The 19,296-nt window shown below is 35.8% G+C and overlaps 1 protein-coding gene across 1 annotated transcript in view; it reads left to right on the top strand.

Annotated features, from left to right (window-relative positions):
- The first annotated feature begins 7,975 nt into the window (after positions 1-7,975).
- jak2b (Janus kinase 2b) overlaps positions 7,976-19,296 on the top strand; it is a 33,042-nt gene continuing 21,721 nt past the window's right edge. Inside the window, exons 1-9 of the mRNA XM_044112798.1 lie at positions 7,976-8,489; positions 10,545-10,780; positions 11,270-11,393; positions 11,488-11,605; positions 16,868-17,013; positions 17,152-17,443; positions 18,378-18,497; positions 18,591-18,748; positions 18,919-19,030. Coding sequence (XP_043968733.1) covers positions 10,549-10,780; positions 11,270-11,393; positions 11,488-11,605; positions 16,868-17,013; positions 17,152-17,443; positions 18,378-18,497; positions 18,591-18,748; positions 18,919-19,030 — 1,302 coding nt within the window. The 5' untranslated portion in view covers positions 7,976-8,489; positions 10,545-10,548. The remainder of the gene's footprint in view (positions 8,490-10,544; positions 10,781-11,269; positions 11,394-11,487; positions 11,606-16,867; positions 17,014-17,151; positions 17,444-18,377; positions 18,498-18,590; positions 18,749-18,918; positions 19,031-19,296) is intronic.

Here is a 19,296-nt window from a genome sequence, read left to right as displayed (position 1 = left end):
TAACAATTTTGCCTTTAATCATATTTTCAAATTTACAGTGGGAAAAAAATGAAAAAAAAAAACAAAACATTTTTGATTATACTGCTATCAATAACTAAAATTTATTATTACAGCAATAAACCAAAATTTTTATCATAAGAAATTTTTCACAATAAATGAGCAATGAGACGACATACGTCTGTTAATCTCAGTAGTGTAATTCTGTCTCATCACAACCAGGGGGCCCCAGAGCATCATTTGATTTTATTTTGTAGCGATAGATTGCACTTTTTGCACAAATTTTAAAAAAGAAAGTACATTAAACTTGCTAACTTGTTTATGATAAATTCAGTATTAGGCTGCAGATGTTACTTTCAAGTAGTTCAAATTAAATTGCCACACTTAAATATGACCCTGCATTTCAAAATGCAAGCTAATTAGAGCATCTGTGTTTGTTTAGTACTCCTATAAGGATAAAATCTATATGATGTAAGCCAATTACAAATAACCCTAATGCACACATACTGGAGCCTAGGCAAGTTGATAAAGGGGGACCCCAACTTAAAATCTGCTTAGGGCCCCAAAAAGGCTTGGGCCAGCCCTGGCATCACTATGGATGACCATAGCGTGTGCATATGGAGGTGCCAACAGGAGAGTATCAGTTTGGCTGGTGTTGTGGGGAAACAAGCTGGCATTACTCCGGCCAGCGATGTGTGAGAGCCTCTGGTAGAGATTTGGAGGACCCTGAAGGCACCACGCTAAGTGAGTAACACCCTTTGTCCATATGTTTTGCACCTCATGGTCCTAGAACCTTCAGCACTCGAAAACACAAACATAAACTGTGACTGAGTGCTAATCTGCTGACATCAGCTGTAATCACTCTATTCTGCAACACATCACAGCTTCCCTCCAGATCCTAATGAGGGGAGAGGGGGGGCACTCGCTGCACAGACATAAAACCAGCAACACCAGCAACTCTTTATGTATTTCATCTGATACTGTAATAATTATTAAACAGTCATGAGACTTATCAATGCATGCATTTTCAAGATGGAAACTTTAGCACAAACCTTTGCAGTTGCACTTTTATAGAGAATATGGAAGCTTAATTACTAGTTTGCTTTTAAAGAGAAAGAAAGTCCTGTTTTTATCTTGGAAGAAGTTGAAACCCTGTTGTTCTTTTCTTGTAAAGGTAAAACTGAAAACAGAGGGAGAGCAGTTTATGTGAAATTTTCTGTGGTAGAAATGATTGTCTTGAACAACAATTTTCAAATGGAAGACAGCAGGTGTTCACCTATTGGCAAAATTAGACATCTCAGGAATTGGCTTGGGCTTTGAAAAGGGTTATTTTTGTGTGTGTGTTTCTCTTCGTAAAGAAAAATACAATTCTTATAAAACACTATGATAAAAAGCAGAGAAAATAAAATGACAAGGTATTGACAAAGCATATAGCCACAGTTCTGTATTTTAACAAAAAGAAACAGCAAACAGACACAAGATGAGAAGGAATTATATATTATTAGAAACCGACTGATAGAGTGCAGGAGGGGACATGAGTTTTCTGTCTGTCAGCTTTGATGGAAGCGTTTTTAGCTGAAAGAAGCTTTTGACTGACTCAAAAGCTTGACGCTGCCCTCAAGTCTCCAACAACTCCAACAAGTTATTTTAAGCACATCCAGAAGACAGTGCATTCCTCTGAGTGTCTATATATATATATATATATATATATATGTATATATATATATATATATATATATATGCATGTATATATATATATATAAATATATTTATATATATACATTTGTGTGTTTGTGTTTGGCTGGGAGAAAGAGGCGCAGGTGGTGGGTTACAGGGCCTTGGAGGCTCTGTTTAAACCACCAGGGACAAAGACAGACTGATTTTTACTTCTTTTTTTCTAGCTCTCCATTGCTCAACCATCATTTTCAACTTCTGTTTTTTTATTTGTATTTTCTTCATCATGTGCTCCCTCCTTTTCTACATCCTAATTCACTCTCATCCACTGCACAACATGTGAACAGTTATCTCCATCTAGTGGCAAATCCTGCAAAAATTAGTTTTCAGCCTAATTTTAAACCATTCAGCTCTTCAACTATAAGACATAGTATGTAGTTTTTGGATGTACTATTTAAAATGTCTTGAAATAAAAAGATATCTGCACTTATGTATTTAAAATTCAGTATTTATGCTGTTTGAGACACAGTTGAAGCAAAAAAAAAAACAAAGGTATCAACCAAGCAACCTAAAATCTGATGTATTTTGTTTGTATTTTTATGTCATAGAGTAACAAAGAGCATAATTGAAAAGTGGAACCAAATTAATGCATGGTTTGACATTTTCGGAGACAGAAATCTGAAAAGTGTGGCCTGAATGCTTTTAGAGAACGCCTGATTAAGTTTCCCGTTCAGTCACAGCAGACATGTTTGTGTGGAGAAGTTTAAGCAGATTGAGGCAATAAAGTAAGTTTTTAAAAAGTTTTGAATGTTGTACAAACATTTACAAACATTCACTATTGTCTTTATTACTATAATTATCATCTGTAGATTTTCTTGTCTTGTTTTGAGTTTATAACCATTTTGTCTATGTAAGATAATTTATTTGTTGGCTCTTTAGCACAATATACTGAAAAGGCACCTGACTATTATGCAACATCTCTTTATTGACATATTTTTTTAGCATTACTGAGTCTGTAAGTAATATATTTCATTGAATTGAGATATGAAGTGGGATTAAATAAGTGTTTGCTTCTTCCTACTTCTTTTCAAACAGGAAGGTTGTGGTAAACAAATTATTTTGCTCAGTAGGACATATTTTCTCTGTCCTACTGATTGCTTGTTTTCTTGTCTATTTGAAATAAATTAATTAATTAATCAAATCATATCAAAACTAAACTAACATGCCATGCAAGGAATGTTGAAGATCAACGATGGATCCAAGACTAGTAGGGGATCCACAGAACAAGTGGAAAAAGTGTTAGGTCAGTTGCAAAATGCGAGTTAGTTTACCTTTGGACATGCAAAATGCTGTGTTGGAATCAGAAAATGGATTGTAGGTAATAGATTTACAGTAGAAAGGTTTAGATTTAATCTGTTTCATGAGGTAGGAGGGCCCAGGGCCTGCTGGTGTGTGGGGAAGTGTTTGCTATGAGAGAGGTTAAACAGTAAGACAGTGGAAATGTAAACATGTTTTACCTGGCCTATGACATTCATAGGTCAGGTAACCGATGACATTCATGTCATTACCTGACCTATGACATTCATGTCATAGGTCATTACCTGACATTACCTACCTTTTACCTGACCTATGACATTCATGTCATAGGTCAGGTAAAAGGTAAAACAGGTAAAACTTTCCAACAGACCTGACGTCTGGGTTTTGGAGTCTGTGGTATTTGTGCTTAAGCAAAACAAAGTCATGCAAAGCCGGACCTGTCACATGTGATAAACAGTGGAATGGCATGTCAGCAAAATATTCGAGGTGTTTACTGTTTGTTGACCATCATTAGGGACCCAAAGGCAAAGAACAGCAATAAACACAGAGCTTTCTTCGGGCGTGGAATTTTTAAATATCCAGTCAAGGGATTAGCATTTATAGAAAACTATTTACTTCTTTATTTTCAGAATTATATATGTTAAACTACTTATGAGCTGCAAGTAGATTAAATGTTAAATGCTTAAACATTTAAATAAAACAGCAAGGCAAAAAAGACAATAAGTTGTCTGCTGAATTTCCTCTCTGTGGGACAATAAAGGCTATTTCTGTATACTATTGTCTGATTTTTTTATTATCATGTTCAAGTAGGGATGCAGAAACATTAAGGTCCAAATATATTTATTGTAAATCATGATGTTGCTACAAAAGAGGTTTGTCTTTTTTGGTACCTTTCTCTTGATTCTTTCTTCCCAACTTCCCTTTCTTCCACCACCCCACCCTTGTTTTTTTCGCCTTGTCTTTTTCTCAGTTCCTCTTCCTCTGTTTGTCTTGTGCTTTCGTTTCCACTCTCTCTCCCTTTCCTGTGTCTTTTTTTTTTCTCCCTTGGTCACCTCTGTCTGCCATGGGCAAGCCAGCTGTGGTGATGTTTTAGATCCACCGTGGGGATAACAGACTCTGCCGTACCAATTGGCGCGTGTGTGTTTGTCACCTGAACGCCCCAGGTCCATCCAATTCATTCCAGGGTGTGGGAGGTTTTATGTGTCTGTGTCAGGTGCTTGCCAATGGGCCTTTGCTCAAATAAAAGCAAGCTTGCTTGGCAGCAGATGTGTGAATTTGACTGTCTTTCTGTCCAACCTGACACCTAATTGCAGTGTTTACTTTAGCATTAATGCTACAAAGTTTTGGTTCAAATGTGAATTCTGCAAACCAATTTTCACTTCTTGTTGAACATAGTTTTTCATAGTTTCACATTGACGTTGCAAACAAACAAACAAGCAGGCAGATAAAGTGTTTTTTTTTTTCCAGTCAATTTCAACTCGACCAAAAATCATCTTACAGTTGCTGAAGCAGCTTGATAATCCATAAATTTTATGGGAAAATATTCTGGACAAATGTAGCACCTGTTGGAAGGTTGGTGTCATATTTCCTCTCATCATTTTACAGACTAATTTTATGGTCAATCACTCCTGCAATGTAAAACATTTGAGCTGCATTTAGTTGTCAACTATCGTCTACTCTTTAAGTCAAATAAATTGAACAAGTTTTAGATTTTGAACGTAAATATGAGTTTGTGAAAGATAATTGTGTTAACTTTTTATTAATTTTGTCAAATCTCCGAGAGTTGAATAAACTAGAATTTTTAGGTTGGCATTTAAAAAAAAAAAAGAGAGAGATGAGTGGGAACTCTTTCCCAGAGGGCTTAGCGGCTTGTTTTTGTATCCTGAAATGGAAGTCCGTTACATTGAACTGACTCCTGAGTTTCATTAAGGCAAATGCTTAATTTCATGCATCTTGAGGATAATATCCTGTTCACATGAAATTATTTTGAGCGGAATTCATTGTGATGTTTAATAAAATTCATTACCAGATCAGAAATTTTGTTCAGGCAATAAAAATAAAAAAAAAGAATTACTCTGAAGTGAAACAAATACTTTAACTTGATATTGTGAGTAAAATAATAGAGAAATTAGGCTCTTTAACTAGGTGAAGGCAGTGTTTTTTTTCTTGAATATTGTAAAATTATTATTTGGTTAAAATTGCAGCATTAAGTTAAAACTCAATTCAAGATTAATTAACTTAAAAAAACAATGATTAGACAACTCGTCTCTTGCTGTTAAATCAATTTCATGAACTTTAATTTCTGAGTTAGTACCAAAATAATTTTCTTGTTGACTTAAATTGCATTTTCAAGGCAGCAGGTGGACTTTCAATTTCAAGTTAAATCACTTTCAAATGTTTTACAGTGTGGGTTAAGCAGCAGGACGAGGACTTAGAGCGCTCCGCTAAGTTAACCTCTATACACTCACAAAATTAAACAAAATGAAGGTTTTGTAGTGACCTAGTTAAAGTTCAGACATAACTGTAACTGAGAAACTGTAGTGTGATCCTGCAATGTAGCAGAATTACAAAACCGCTCTTCAAAGATGTGGGTGAAACTCTTCCACAGAAATGTGAAACAGTTATTGCCAGTTCCTGCAAGCACTTTATGTCAGTTATCAATGCTAGGGTGCAGGCATCCATTTCGTATGTCCTCAGGATGTTGTTTTTATTTTTTCCTTAAATTAATGTCCTAAAACATTTAAGTGTGACCAAAAGAAAGAATAGCAGAACTACATAGGAGCAAATTTATATATATTTTTCACCACTATATTTATAAGTTTTGTTTGAGGAAACTGAGGGCCGTTTCTGGCAATCTAACCTCATGATGCACACAACTCTGCCTTTTTTGAGGTAGTTGTTGTTTTGTTTTTTTGTGGGGGTTTTTCTACATTCTGCTAGGTTGTCTCTTTTTTCCACATAGGCTAGAGTAGAGTATGCACAAATGAATCACCAGCTTTTGTTAAAATCAAAGAAATGTTGCAAGTTAGCTTCACTGCTATTTATTTATTTTTTTTACTTAATTTATCCTATTTAGCTGCTAAAGTCAAACTTTTTACAGTTTTTGAACTTTGCTTTTTATGTTTGGGATCCATAAACCTCAACTTCTCTTTTTCAGAACTCAACTTACGCTGTTAAAATTCTCATCATGAAACAGTTTCTTTTCTTAAGTTTCCATTTTTTTAGTTAAGTCTTGGCTCGGTTTCAACTTGGCTAACATGAAAAGTAATCTCAAAACACAAACTGTGTAGCCACAATAAAAGCCACCATTTGATTTAGTCCTGCCAGGAAAACCATAGACATTAGCTCCTGGTGTGAGAATAAAAACAATTGTTTATAAGTTCACACTGTGGTCAGAAGAACTCATTAGTCCTAGCCCAAGATTATTTCTGATAGCACAATATAATGCTTTGTTAAAACCTCCACAAAGTCAATATTTACAACCAAACTCTTTTAGGTCTGAGGGAAAAATCTGCTTTCAGGATGGGTTTTTTTTTTTTCTCCACTGTGTTACTGCTTTGTGGTAATTTGTGCAATATGCGCCCACTCCAGTTTCGGTGGGTGGGTGTTGGTTTGGTTGGTGGTTTGCGTTTCAATGGTAACCTTTTTCTCTGAGATCGTTTCCTTCCTAGTAGTTTTGTCGACTTAGCAACAAAAACTTATTTTGTTTCATGAGGAAAGTAAAATGAGCACTAGAATCATTTCACTCTTAACAATGTACAGATTATATCAAAATAATTTTCTGTTTTATCGCAATAACATCTCAGACTGATTTTGTATCTAAGTTTGAATGCTATCATTTTATAGAAAGCATTTTTTTAAATATACAAGCTCATCTGTGCAAGACTTATTAGCATCTCTAGTGTCAACTAAACCCTGTGTCCTGACAGGATAGCAGTTCACATTATTAACATTTCATAGGGTTGCAAACACAACATCACAGATCCATGATAATATCAAATCCTGAGTTTTTTTATATATTCATAAATTAAAATGTAAAATTCTCTCCATATAGTTTTAAAAGCTTTTAGTGCTGCATTGAAGTCCTAATTAAATATTAAACAGAAATTATTTTAGCCGCATGTTACCGCTGGTCAATATAAGCACAAATTATATTTTAGAAACATTACATGTTTGACTTATGAATTTCTTAAAACTTAAAAGTGAAACAGATTTCTTATGTAAGATCAAATTATAAAAATCCTTCTAAATAACATGCGTAACATTGCAGTAAAAACAAGATGTTCAGTTGTCTCAACATGTGAATCACAAAACACGCAGGAATTGGTATTTCATTTCAACTGGAAAAAGTCATTATGATGGGTAACATGCATCGTTTCATGGATGTATTTTTATCTTTTATGGAATCGGGAATGGAATCTATTTATCAACAAATTAATGCATTAATTCCCATGGTTGATGGAAAGCATGTTGAGAGTTTCATATGAATTTATTACTAACATGTTTTGTGTAAAAGGTCAGCCATTTATAATCAAAGATGGTTATTTTGTAGAACTGTTGAATATGTCATTATGCCTTTAATTAGTAAAATCATAACAGTGTTAAAAGTGTTAAAGGAAGTACCTTTAACACTTTCGGTATACATTTGTCCATATTTTTTGAGAAAAGCATCATAAAAGTTAAATTTTTCTTCCATTATTTTGCAGAATAACAAAATTCTTTCTACACCAATTTTTCTGTTTTATCAGGCCATATTTGTGGTTTCAAATCGAGGAAATCCGCTTATAAAAATCTAATAATTTTATTTTTTTATAAGTTTTTACGATGGTCTCATTTAGTAGATCATTGGTGATTATATTTTAACTTTTTTCCTTTTCTCCATTGAAATTAATCCATGCTTTTGCTAACGGGTAATTCGCTGATACTTTGATGTTTGAAGTCACCCGAGCGGAGTTCTTTAGAATTCCCACCGCCTGTAAACGCACCATTCAGTATGGTGGGAGAGGCAGCTTTGTTGACTCAGTTGGAGCTCGGGATAGCTGGAGCAGGCACTGACAAAGTAACTAGCAAAGTGTCATAGTTCGAGCTGCCTAGTCTGAAATATTTTAGTTATGTAGTCATATGTACGAGCTTGAGGAGATGTTTGTCGGCAACCAAATTTGTGCGACCGGGACAATTTATAAACACGTACAATGTTAGTTAGCGTTAGCTTATATGAGAAGATTGACGAGATATACGAAGTTCCCCTGTATGAGTGAGATGGCTAAAGCTAGGCTGACCAGAGGTAGCTTCAGTCAGCTGTAGTCAGCTGGCAAGCCGTGCGAAACATGGAATCGTTAATATCTCCTCAAGGATTCATACTGTAAATAAATCAGTGATTGTCTTCGGTGAGCGACAGCAGAAAGCAGCGGTATCTCGGCGCTGCTTGTGGAGCTCTCTGGTCCGGGCTTCGGCGCTGGCCTTGGAAGTTAGCAGACAGCTACTAGCTATCCACCACCAGGGTAAGTATACACTAACTCATTAATATAGCCTTGCCAGCCTTTTTGGGGGATATTTATTCTTGAAGGTGTATAACCCTGAACCTTACGAGTCAGCTGCAGTTAATTAGAATATTTAATTAATGAAAAGTTCTCCAGTAACATTTATCGGTGGTTGAATGGGGCTGACTCCCAAGCGACAAGTTGGGAGTCAGTTAAAGCAACAGTTAACTGCAAAGATCACGGCCTTGATAAATTTTAAAGCAAGTTTTTACTGAATTTATGCTCTGCTGTGTTTAATTTTGTTATTGTGTTGCAGCTTAAAGTCTGACATATTAACAGATAGTCTTTGGAAAATACTGAAGTGATGAACAGGTCTACAGCCTGCTGCTTTGAAGTATTTTAGAGATAAAATGCTTGCCTTCTAGAAAAAGTTTAGGATGGAGAAGAAATATTAATGTGCAATTATATCAGTTACTGTTAAAAAGTGTTAATGAATGTCTTGTCTTTATGTTTTGATTGAAATGTAGAACAATGCAGAGAAATTGTTTGTAAGCTGCATGATATCATTGGAGCTGTTGTTATGGGAAAATATTTCCTATTTGAATGTCATACATATCAGAACTGTGACCCTGAACTTTTACTAACCAAAACACGGAATGAAAATACTGGTTTAAAATTTGTTTTTGTGTATATTTTGAATAGTACTTATTTTAAAAGTAACCTATAATAGAAATGACATTAGAATTAAACCATTCAGTCAGAAATGACATAAGATTTACTTAACTAGCTGTCCTTCCTTTGCTTGTTTATTTTTTAAAATTTTTCATTCACTTTCAAGGGCATATGCAATATTATATACCTTGTCCTTTTAATCAACCTCTAGTTGAAAACAGAGTTTACTAGAGTCTCTGATGCATTAGTTACCATATTTTCTTTTAGTGCTTTTTTGGAAAATGCAGTTACACACAGCAAATCATAAGACTAGTGACGTGCACGTAATTCAGACATGCTTTTTACTTTCAATGGACTTGTTTTCTTTTTTAGATTTTCTGCACGCTTGTTTAAAAAGAAACATGTAACACAGAGTATTTTGGTTGATGAGGATCAAAATATGAAACAGAACTCAAGATTATCTATCTATCTATCTATCTATCTATCTATCTATCTATCTATCTATCTATCTATCTATCTATCTATCTATCTATATCTATCTATCTATCTATCTATCTATCTATCTATCTATCTATCTATCTATCTATCTATCTATCTATCTATCTATCTATCTATCTATCTATCTATCTATCTATTTATTTATTTATTTATTTATTTAAAATTTTGTCTGCAAGAGAAACAGGTTTCCATTCTCCTTTTGCTCCTTGTTTTGTGCCTTGTGACTCACATTTACAGTAAGAACAATGTTTCTTCATGAACTGCATATAGAAACAATAACTCCTGGAGGAGGGTGGGGGAGGGCACAATATTTAAAGTATGGAAAAATGGGGTTAGGATAAAATAGCGACTCTTCCTGAAGAGAAGCTAAAATCCAGATGGTTACTGAGTTATAAAGACTTTGGCTGTTGATGGAAAACATCAAAACAGTGATTAATTTTTTTATCTCAGTTTCATATTATTAGAAGTACCGTTTAATCACCCAGCTGATTTGAATCAAGGTCAGATGTTAGTCAGTAAGTGCATGCCATTCTCCAGTTTTAATCTCTCCAGTGGGAAGATTATTTTTCTTACAGACGTTAATTACAAACCAGAATTATTACATGTTTAATTTCTTAAAATAAGATATATATTCTGAATTTCACGAAATGATGAAATGGTTGGATAAAAATCTCCACTGTCCACTTAGAAAAGAAACTCATGACTGCGTTTCATAACTGTCACTCATGGAATTAGATTTACAGATTTTATAACCCTTTTTTTAGACAATGTCTCCTCTGTGCTTTATGCAACATTTTCCCGCTCTGCAACATTTCATACCATGCACCTTGTCATAATATTAAATTTAGATGTAGGCCAAGTGGAAACCATCAGCCCCAACCCATTTTGTTTGTTATCACCATTTAGGTGGATGTTGCTGATGGCTTCCCCGCCGGCTATGGACACTGTGACGGACTCGCGCCCCACGGTGCACCAGAACGGGACCGCCCATCATGAATCTTCAGACACAAGACCAGCTGCTCCTGTTCTGAGGCTTCATTTCTACCACAGCAGCCAGGGAGCAGCCGACACCGGCACTCTCAGCTACCCTCCCGGGGACTACGTGGCTGAGGAGTTGTGTATAGATGCAGCCAAGGCGTGCTGTGAGTACTCCAAACTGTTGGGCCCGCATAAAGCACTCCATTTGTGAAAATCTTTATAACTTTCACTATATGGAATTCTTTTTTTTTTTTTGCTCAGATTTTGTTTTTATTTTAAATATAAGCAAAAATAAATAGGCTAAGTTTTTATCTTCTTTTGTGAAGGTGTGATCAGATAGTATAAATGTGCCACTACTTCTGTACTGTAAAACAGTTGGGGGACAGAGACTAGATTTACCTGCCTGCCATGTGTTTAAGGATAAACCAAAACACGCCTGACATTTTAGATAATCTTTACTGACCATTTTTTCACCTGTATTGGTATTTAAAACCGTTTTCTTCTGCAGGTCTTGAGGCATATTCCTGTTAATAGCCTCAGTAAAGATTGTGCTTCTACAGACATTGAAGTCTGATTATTTAATGGTATATCATGAAGCTTACATTTAATTATTTTGGTTTCTGTTTTGTTTTGTTTTGTTTTTAACACTGTAGGTATATCACCCCTGTACTACAACCTTTTTAGCCTTTTTCGAGAGAGAGACAAATTGTGGTTTTCTCCCAATCACGTCTTTCGGCTTGATGAGTCGGCCTCTGAAGATCTGTTTTTCAGAATACGGTAGCACACGTTATTTCATTTTAGATTGTCCTTATAATAATTATTTCCATATTTACTGAAAGTCATTGTGACATGTTTTTCTTGCTCACCGCAGGTACTACTTCCCTGGCTGGTACAGTAGTGGTGCGTCGCGGGCATATCGATATGGGGTCAAAAAGGGGTCAGAAAGTCCCATCCTTGATGATTATGTAATGACCTACCTCTTCTCTCAGGTTAGTGTCTCTGTGTGAGCCTTTATTCTTAATCTTTAATAACGGCGCTTTCTATACAAGTTAAACTATAGACAGTTAAAGTTTTGGTTTCCATTGTTCCTTGCTTTCATATTCATATCCTTGCTTTCATATGCTTTCATGTTACAACTCATTGGGATATGTGAAAAACACTGAGGAATCTCAGTTTCTACAATAATTGTTGGTACTTGCATGAAAAAATACACTTTAGTTGAGACAAAGGTCGAACACATTATTACATTCTAATCTCAACTGGTTCAGTGTGCTGTAAACTTCCTCTCCAGGCCCTTTGTCTAAATTAGTCATTACTTCCTGTATTTCTTTGAGACAATTAGGACCTGTAGCTCCTACAGGAATCGTGCACACAGGATTCCTTCCAGTAAGGGTCAGTAAATGATAGAACAAAGCAGGAAGCATCTCAAGGCTTGGCATTGCAAAAGTAATTTTACTTTGGCATTGGGTTGCACATGTTGCCTGAAAATATAGATTTTCTTATTATTATAGATTGCTGCTGACAAATCAAACATCTTTTTGACTGAGTGGATACAATTTGTATCAGGTTAAAGATTATTTTCTAGAATTTAGAGATAAACAGGTGTTTACTGGACAGTTTCCCGTTTTAGTTTGAAAGTTGACCTGTGGGTGCTGATTCTCCGACGTTAATGCATACAGGCTCATTGTGGAAACATGCAGCAAAGAAGACCCTGTTGTTTGATGTATTTACAGCAAGAAGAAAATGTTAGTTTTCACCTTTGATTCATGTAATGAACAGGAGAGGGAAAAAAATACATATTTGGATTACCAAATATTGTAAGATTGGCACATTTCGATTACTGGCTGATTATAAATACAGCCAGAAATGTAACAACAGTTGTGCTGTGACTGGTGGTAAACTGTGAGCAATTGGAAAAATACCTAAAAGTAAAATGTCATTTAATTGTTTAATGGCTATTTAAACTTTTTAATGTTATCTGTGTATATTCAACATTTTTATTAATTTAATTGGCTCCTGCAGAAGATATGAAGCCTTATCTTTATTTCATTATTTACAGAAAACAAATCTAAAAAAAATGTTTACACTGATAATAGGCTGAGAAACTGTTCAGGCTGTACAAACCTGGACTCCAGAGTACAGTCAGTTTGGTTGAAAGTTGAGTTTTTTTCTTCATGTTTTTGACTGATCCAAAGAAAAGGATGTTTTTTTGTTTGCAAAATGCAGAACAAAACATACACAAATTAAATCTGTTGTCCTCTAATCCCTGGCTGTAGCTCATATTAAAGTCATTTTGATGCATGCTGTTCATAACGGCATCTTTTTAACAGTAGAGGGACTTCTTATACTTGGCATATCTGACAAAATATTTACAGTGAGGCTCTTTGCCTAAAGTCATTTGTAGTTTTTGTCAAAGGATCAACACTGCAGATGAACTGAGATGAACTATTTGTTTGGTCCGCTTTGGTTCGGTAGGGGCAGGTGAAATCCTAAACAAGAAAATACTGGTCTGCCTGAAAATGTGGTTCTGGAAGTGAGCTTTGGTGCATTTTGCTTACAGTGGGAAAGCTAACTTAAGGTCCACTAAAACAAAGAGAGGTGTTGTCTCCTTTTACATATGATTTAGGGTGCATTCAACCCATCCCTGTTTGGTTCGCTTCAATCAAACTCTAGTTTGTTAATCTAGAAAGTCGGGTTCGTTCTGGGCGATCAGAATATTCAGTCAGACTCTGATGCGGTTTGAATGCATATGTTGGATGCAAGCAGAGCAAAGAGTGTTCCAAAAGCGGACTGGAACGCAGGGAATTCTGGGTAAATGCAATCCAGGATTGGGTCAAGATTCGTGTAGTTTGGGTCAAGTCATCAGTAACCTAAGCTGACCGATGCATGGACTTATGGAGCCTGTGGAGTTGTGCTTTTGAAAATCTATCTTAGAGTTTCTGAACAGGAAATTAAATTAGTTTGATTCTTGTTTATCTATGTTGGTTTGTCCTCATCTCTCTGGGTCAAACACAACTATAACGTGTAAAACAAAACAAGAAATGTCCACATTTCAATGAAAAAAAGTGCAGAGGCTATAAAGGAGACTAAAGTTGACTTTATGAACTGGATTATGGATTATATGGATTTAAGTCTGTGGAAAGCCAACATGTTAGAAGATAAGCATTGCAGGGTTAGGGTGTTTATTTTGACACATTGTGTATTTGCACCTATAGAGCAAATAAATGTGGTTTTAAATGTTTTTCTTTTCCTAAGCTTTTTTTTAAAGTCATTGTTACATACCAGGATCCTGATTGAATTAACTTTAATTGGAATGTTATAAGAACAAATTACCATCTAATTGGGTTGACGCAATAGATGATTTATAAATAGACTACAACATAAATGTGGTTAAGCTTTCAGGCTGAAGTTTGAACTTAAAACATAAGTTGCAAAAAGAGCTTTTTTTTAAAAAACAGCTTTTTTTTAAACACAAAAAAACACTATTGCACATTATGTGCAGATGTGTCTCAATCAGTTAGTTATTATCTGTGTGTTATTAGTTTACATCCTCACAGTGTGAAATCAAGAGCAATGCAGGTACCAAAATCCAGATAGAGATGGCGAATCCATTAGCTTTTAGTTCTGATCTGTTTAGTGTTCACATTGGCCCATAAAAGCCAAAACAAGAGTTGCAAATGTTACGTCACATATACTAATAGGAAGCTCATTCATTGGTTTGTCGTGGTTAGCAGCCATCCTACAGCGTCATGTGGGCCTGCAGGGGGAAAACGAAAACAAAGTTTGTTCCAGTGACTGCAAGCACGTCACCATGTACCTCCTCCAGACTGTGTTTTTATTCTCTGCGGAGGTCAAAAAGGTCTTAAAGGCAGTTTATTCAAGACCTGTTATAAATTTATATGAATAAATAAGAAGAGTAAGAAAACGACATGGTGGTAGGACCATGTTTATATGAATTCATTAACATAACTTCAGTCAACAGTAGTTGACAGTAATAAGAGTATCAGCTCACATGGAAGTGAAATGTGACAAACCTTTAATGCAGCTTTGGTTTATTATATTTTCTTTAGGTATGAATAAGTATTGGGGAATTAAATCTAAGAAGATTATTGCTTCCATAGTGTTTTTCTTTCTGTAGCACACAGTTTTGGATTTTCAGTTGCATCTGTATATTTTCTTCTCTAAATGTAAACCTTCACATTTCTTGCTTTTTTTTAGCTATAAAATAGCATAAGATCTTGCGGTAACTACAGTTCAGTAATTGGTAAGGGTGCATCAATTTATCAGCCAACTGATTTATTGGCGCCAATTTTCTTAATTTTGGGATGTTGGGGGCATGCTGTGGTGGCGCAGGAGGTTAGCATACCCCATGTTTGGAGGCCTTAGTCCTCGACGCGGACATCGCAGGTTCGACTCCCAGTCCCGACTACCTTTGCTGCATGTCTTCCCCCCTCTCCTCACCCTCTTTCCTGTCTGCAAACTGTAGCAAAAAATACGAGCCACTAGCGCCGCAAAAACTCTTCAGAGAAAATTTTTTTTAAAAATAAATAAATTTTGGGATATTGGTGATCGACTGATACTTGTATGAAGCCATTTTATCCACCTATTTTATCTTCCTCAGCAGAGGCCTAAAAATCAGCCACTGTCCTCTGCTGCTCTGCTGTGAGAGTTTTGACTGATAAACTGGCCCACCAGGTGCACATTTGCATTTAACAATAGTCAACCCCCTGTTGCTAACTCAGTGACTTTCTTGCTTTATTTATCAATATTTTAAACAAAAAAAAAAATTGGTATTGACAGAATCAAAACCGGCAGGTCCAGCTTTTTAAAGATTGGCAATCAGTGCACCCCTAGTAACTGGCAACATGGAAATTAAAGTTCAAGTACAGCTCAATTAGAATATCATGAAAAGTTGCAGAATTTGTTGTCACTCGTTCCAGAAAGTGAGACTCGCATATAGAATCATCACACATAGTGAAATATTTCAAGCTTTTGTTTCTTGTCACTTACAACAGTGAGATCCCAAACTTGAGCATTTCAGAGAATTAAAATGTCACGAAGGATTCATTTATAAAAATATGTTTCAATATAAATTTTAGGCTCTGCGCTCTTTTTTTTTATGAATTACTGCATCAATGTGACGTAGCATGTTGGTGATAGACCTGTGGTTCTGCTAAGATATAATGTCCTGCCTGTTATGATAGCAGTCTTCAGATTATCGACATTGTTGGATCTATTGTCTCTCTTCTGCCTGCTGACTTTACCCCCTTGGGTTCTCTTTTGGGTTCAGGCCAAGCCAGTAACACCAAGGTCACTGTACAGCTTTGGGTTCTTTTTTTGGCAGTGTGGACAGATGCTAAGACATGCTGGAAAATGAAATCAGCTCCTCCATGGAGCTTGTCAGCAGAATGAGACATGAAGTTGACTGAAATCTCTCTAAAGTCTGTGGTTATTATCATTGCTGTTGCACCTTTTCCTGTTTTTAACATGTATGATTGACTGTCGTCTGGACATTTCTCCTTCCCATGACTGTCTACTGACCCAGACTGAGAGACTCAGAAAACCGTTGATTTAATTGGCTGATTGGGTTGCATCACCATGAGTTTCTAATGTTTAACTTTTTTTTTTTACAATATTCAAATTTTCTGAGACATTGAATTTTGAGTTTTCATTATCTGTAAGCCATGATCATTAAAAATACAAGATAATATAGTATTGGAATATTTCACTCTGTGACGATTCTATAAAATATGTTTCATTTTCTGAAGTAAGTGTCAAATGTATCTTTTTAGATTCCATATTTTTAAGTTTTTATTTATTCAACCTTTTAAAAATAATTAATAAAATTAAAGACAAACCTCCATCCTCTTGTAAGCATTTTTTGATTTATTTTCATTTTCCTTATTGCAATTATGCATATTTCTAATATTGTGCAATCCTAGAAATACATTTCCATAATGTATAAAATTTCAAAATTGAACTGTGACGCCCACAACAGTTACCAACTTCTTAACATTAATTACGATAGGTTGGGTTGGGACAACTTTAAACAAAAAACATTGATAAGCTTTTATTTTTTTACTTTTACAAAACTAAATGACTGACTAAATGTCCCCCAAATGCATTGAGGGAGTTTAGGTAGTTTGCTAATGGAAATGTTCAAATTAAGTCTTCTAACAGGCCTATTCAGACTAACGTGCATTAAGTAGAGAAAGTATTTAGCCGTGTTTCTCTCTCGTTACTGTGTGCAGTGGAGGAATGACTTTGTGAATGGAGTGGTGAGGATTTCCAACTCCCATGAGTCACAGGAGGAGTGCCTTGGTATGGCTGTGCTTGACATGACGAGGACAGCTAAGGAGAGACAGATGTCTCCTCTGGACATCTATCACAATACAAGGTACTAATAAACAAAACTCTTGATGTTTTATTTTCTAATAGCAGCTCACCTTCTCTATTCAATGTACATTTTTGTTTGGTTACATTTAGAAATGAATTTAACACAAATATTGATTCGAATCCGTTGCATCTTTTCTAGTTACAAGTCCTTCCTACCAAAAGATATGAGAAATCAGATCCAGGATTGTAATTTTTTAACTCGTAAGAGGATCCGCTTCCGCTTCAAGCGCTTCATCCAGCAGTTCAGTCAGTGTCGGACCACGGTGCGCGACCTGAAGCTAAAGTACCTCATCAGCATCGAGTCGCTGGAGAAAACCTTCTACACGGAGACCTTTCAGGTCAGAGAACCAGCTAGTGGACAGCTCATCATCCTGGTGGCAGCAGACACGGGGATACAGTGGTGTCGAGAGAAATTAAAGGATTCTGATGAGGTTTGTGCCACCTTTAGGTTTCTTCTTCTAATCCAGAATGAACTGACACCAGGATCCTGAACTGACTTGGTCATAAGCATACAAACACAGCTCACACTTTAACTTGTTCACATTTTGTCATGTTATAACCAAAAACATCAAATTATTTCCAGTGTATTTTTATGTCATGGTTCATGAAGAAAATTCCCAAAGCGATGACATATCTGAAAAGATTTGCATCTGTAGTTGATGGAAAATGTGCTTCTACAAAGTAGTTGCATCACATAAAATGCAAACAAAATACATTGACGGTTGTATTTGAAACAAGACAAGATCTGGAAAAGTTTATGGATAATGAATAATTCTGCTTTACAATATAAAACTTTACAATAAAAAAAAATCATCACCAGCTTTGAAGCTTAAATAAACCTAATAGATACCAGAGATACACCGGTCCAATATTAATATCTGAAATTGAAATTAATTCTAGATCAAGTATTGGTGACAATGTGCCCGATTCCTAAGGACAGATCTATTCAGTACAATTCTATACTTTGTGCTCTGAGTGATGTCATGCTTTATTATTTATATTACACTATATTTGCAATTCCTAATTGCACTTCCTGAACCATTTAAAAGAAAGTTTGTTTTTGTCAATTTCAGTGTTTTTACGTTGGTTGTTATACTCTAATTGCACTGACTGAACAAATTAAAGTTATTTTTACATTTTCGACTAAGTTTGTGAAGCATTTTGTGTATTTAAGAGTTACCAAATACATTTGTAAGTCTGTAAAACTGTTTCAAAAAAAGAGACGTTTTAAGTCAATTCAGTTCCGTTTTTCTGCATCATATCGGCTGATTTAAACCCTCATCGGAATTGGAAGGGAAAAAGTGGATTCTTTTAAAAAATTGTTTTCTACAATAGTTAGGTTTTTTATATATATTGTTTCTTTAGGAGTTGCAGACATTGTGCGACTTCCATGATGTCACCGACATCAGCATCAAACAGGCCTGCAAAGAAGGCGCCACAGAGAGCCGGTTGGTCACCATCAACAAGCAGGATGGGAAGAACCTGGTAACTTCTCAAAATAAACCTGTTTCTGTCTCCAGCAGAGAAATCTGAGGTTAGCTTGATGTTGACTGGAGGGTTTTTTTTTGTTTTTTTTAGGAACTGGAGTTTCCGAGTCTGTTTGAAGCCCTGTCATTCGCTTCCCTCGTTGACGGCTACTACCGACTGACCACAGACGCACATCACTACCTTTGTAAGGAGGTGGCCCCTCCCAGGCTTGTTGAGGCCATATCTTGTCATTGCTACGGCCCCATTTCGTAAGTCAAACGTTTCTGTGATTTACATCATATTTATCTGGAAGAAAAAGCAAAAATTCTCATTCACTGCTTGTTTTCAAAACTTGTCCAAATCAAACAAAATCAAATCAGGGTTGTATTCTCTGTTAGTAACAACAGCTTGCTTTTAATTATTGATGATTTTTTTGCAGAATGGAGTTTGCTGTCAGCCGGCTTCAGAAGTGTGGAGACAAGCGGGGGTTGTACATTTTGAGATGCAGCCCAAAAGACTTCAATAAGTATTTTCTAACTTTCCCAGTAGAGGTGAGTTTTTCACTTTCTACATCGGTGATGATAAAAATGATAGAATGGAGATGTTCCTGAAGTTTGTTTTGGAGCTGTTTTCCTCTTGATGTGTATTTAGTCATGTTTCCCTTGTACGTCTTGTCCCTCTGCTTGTTTTGCTCTCAGTATGTGGGAATTATGTTGTGAGTGATGCCAGAACAACCACTTGTTATGCAATGCAATGAAGAGCCGGGCAACAACAAAAGGATTCATATCATAATTTCTCTTCAATAAGTGGAAAACAT

This window comes from Gambusia affinis, linkage group LG03 (assembly GCF_019740435.1).
Source record: "Gambusia affinis linkage group LG03, SWU_Gaff_1.0, whole genome shotgun sequence".
NCBI classification, from domain to species: Eukaryota; Metazoa; Chordata; class Actinopteri; order Cyprinodontiformes; family Poeciliidae; genus Gambusia; species Gambusia affinis.
The sequence above is the reverse complement of the archived record's forward strand: the minus strand, read 5'-3'. Positions and strand labels throughout refer to the sequence as shown.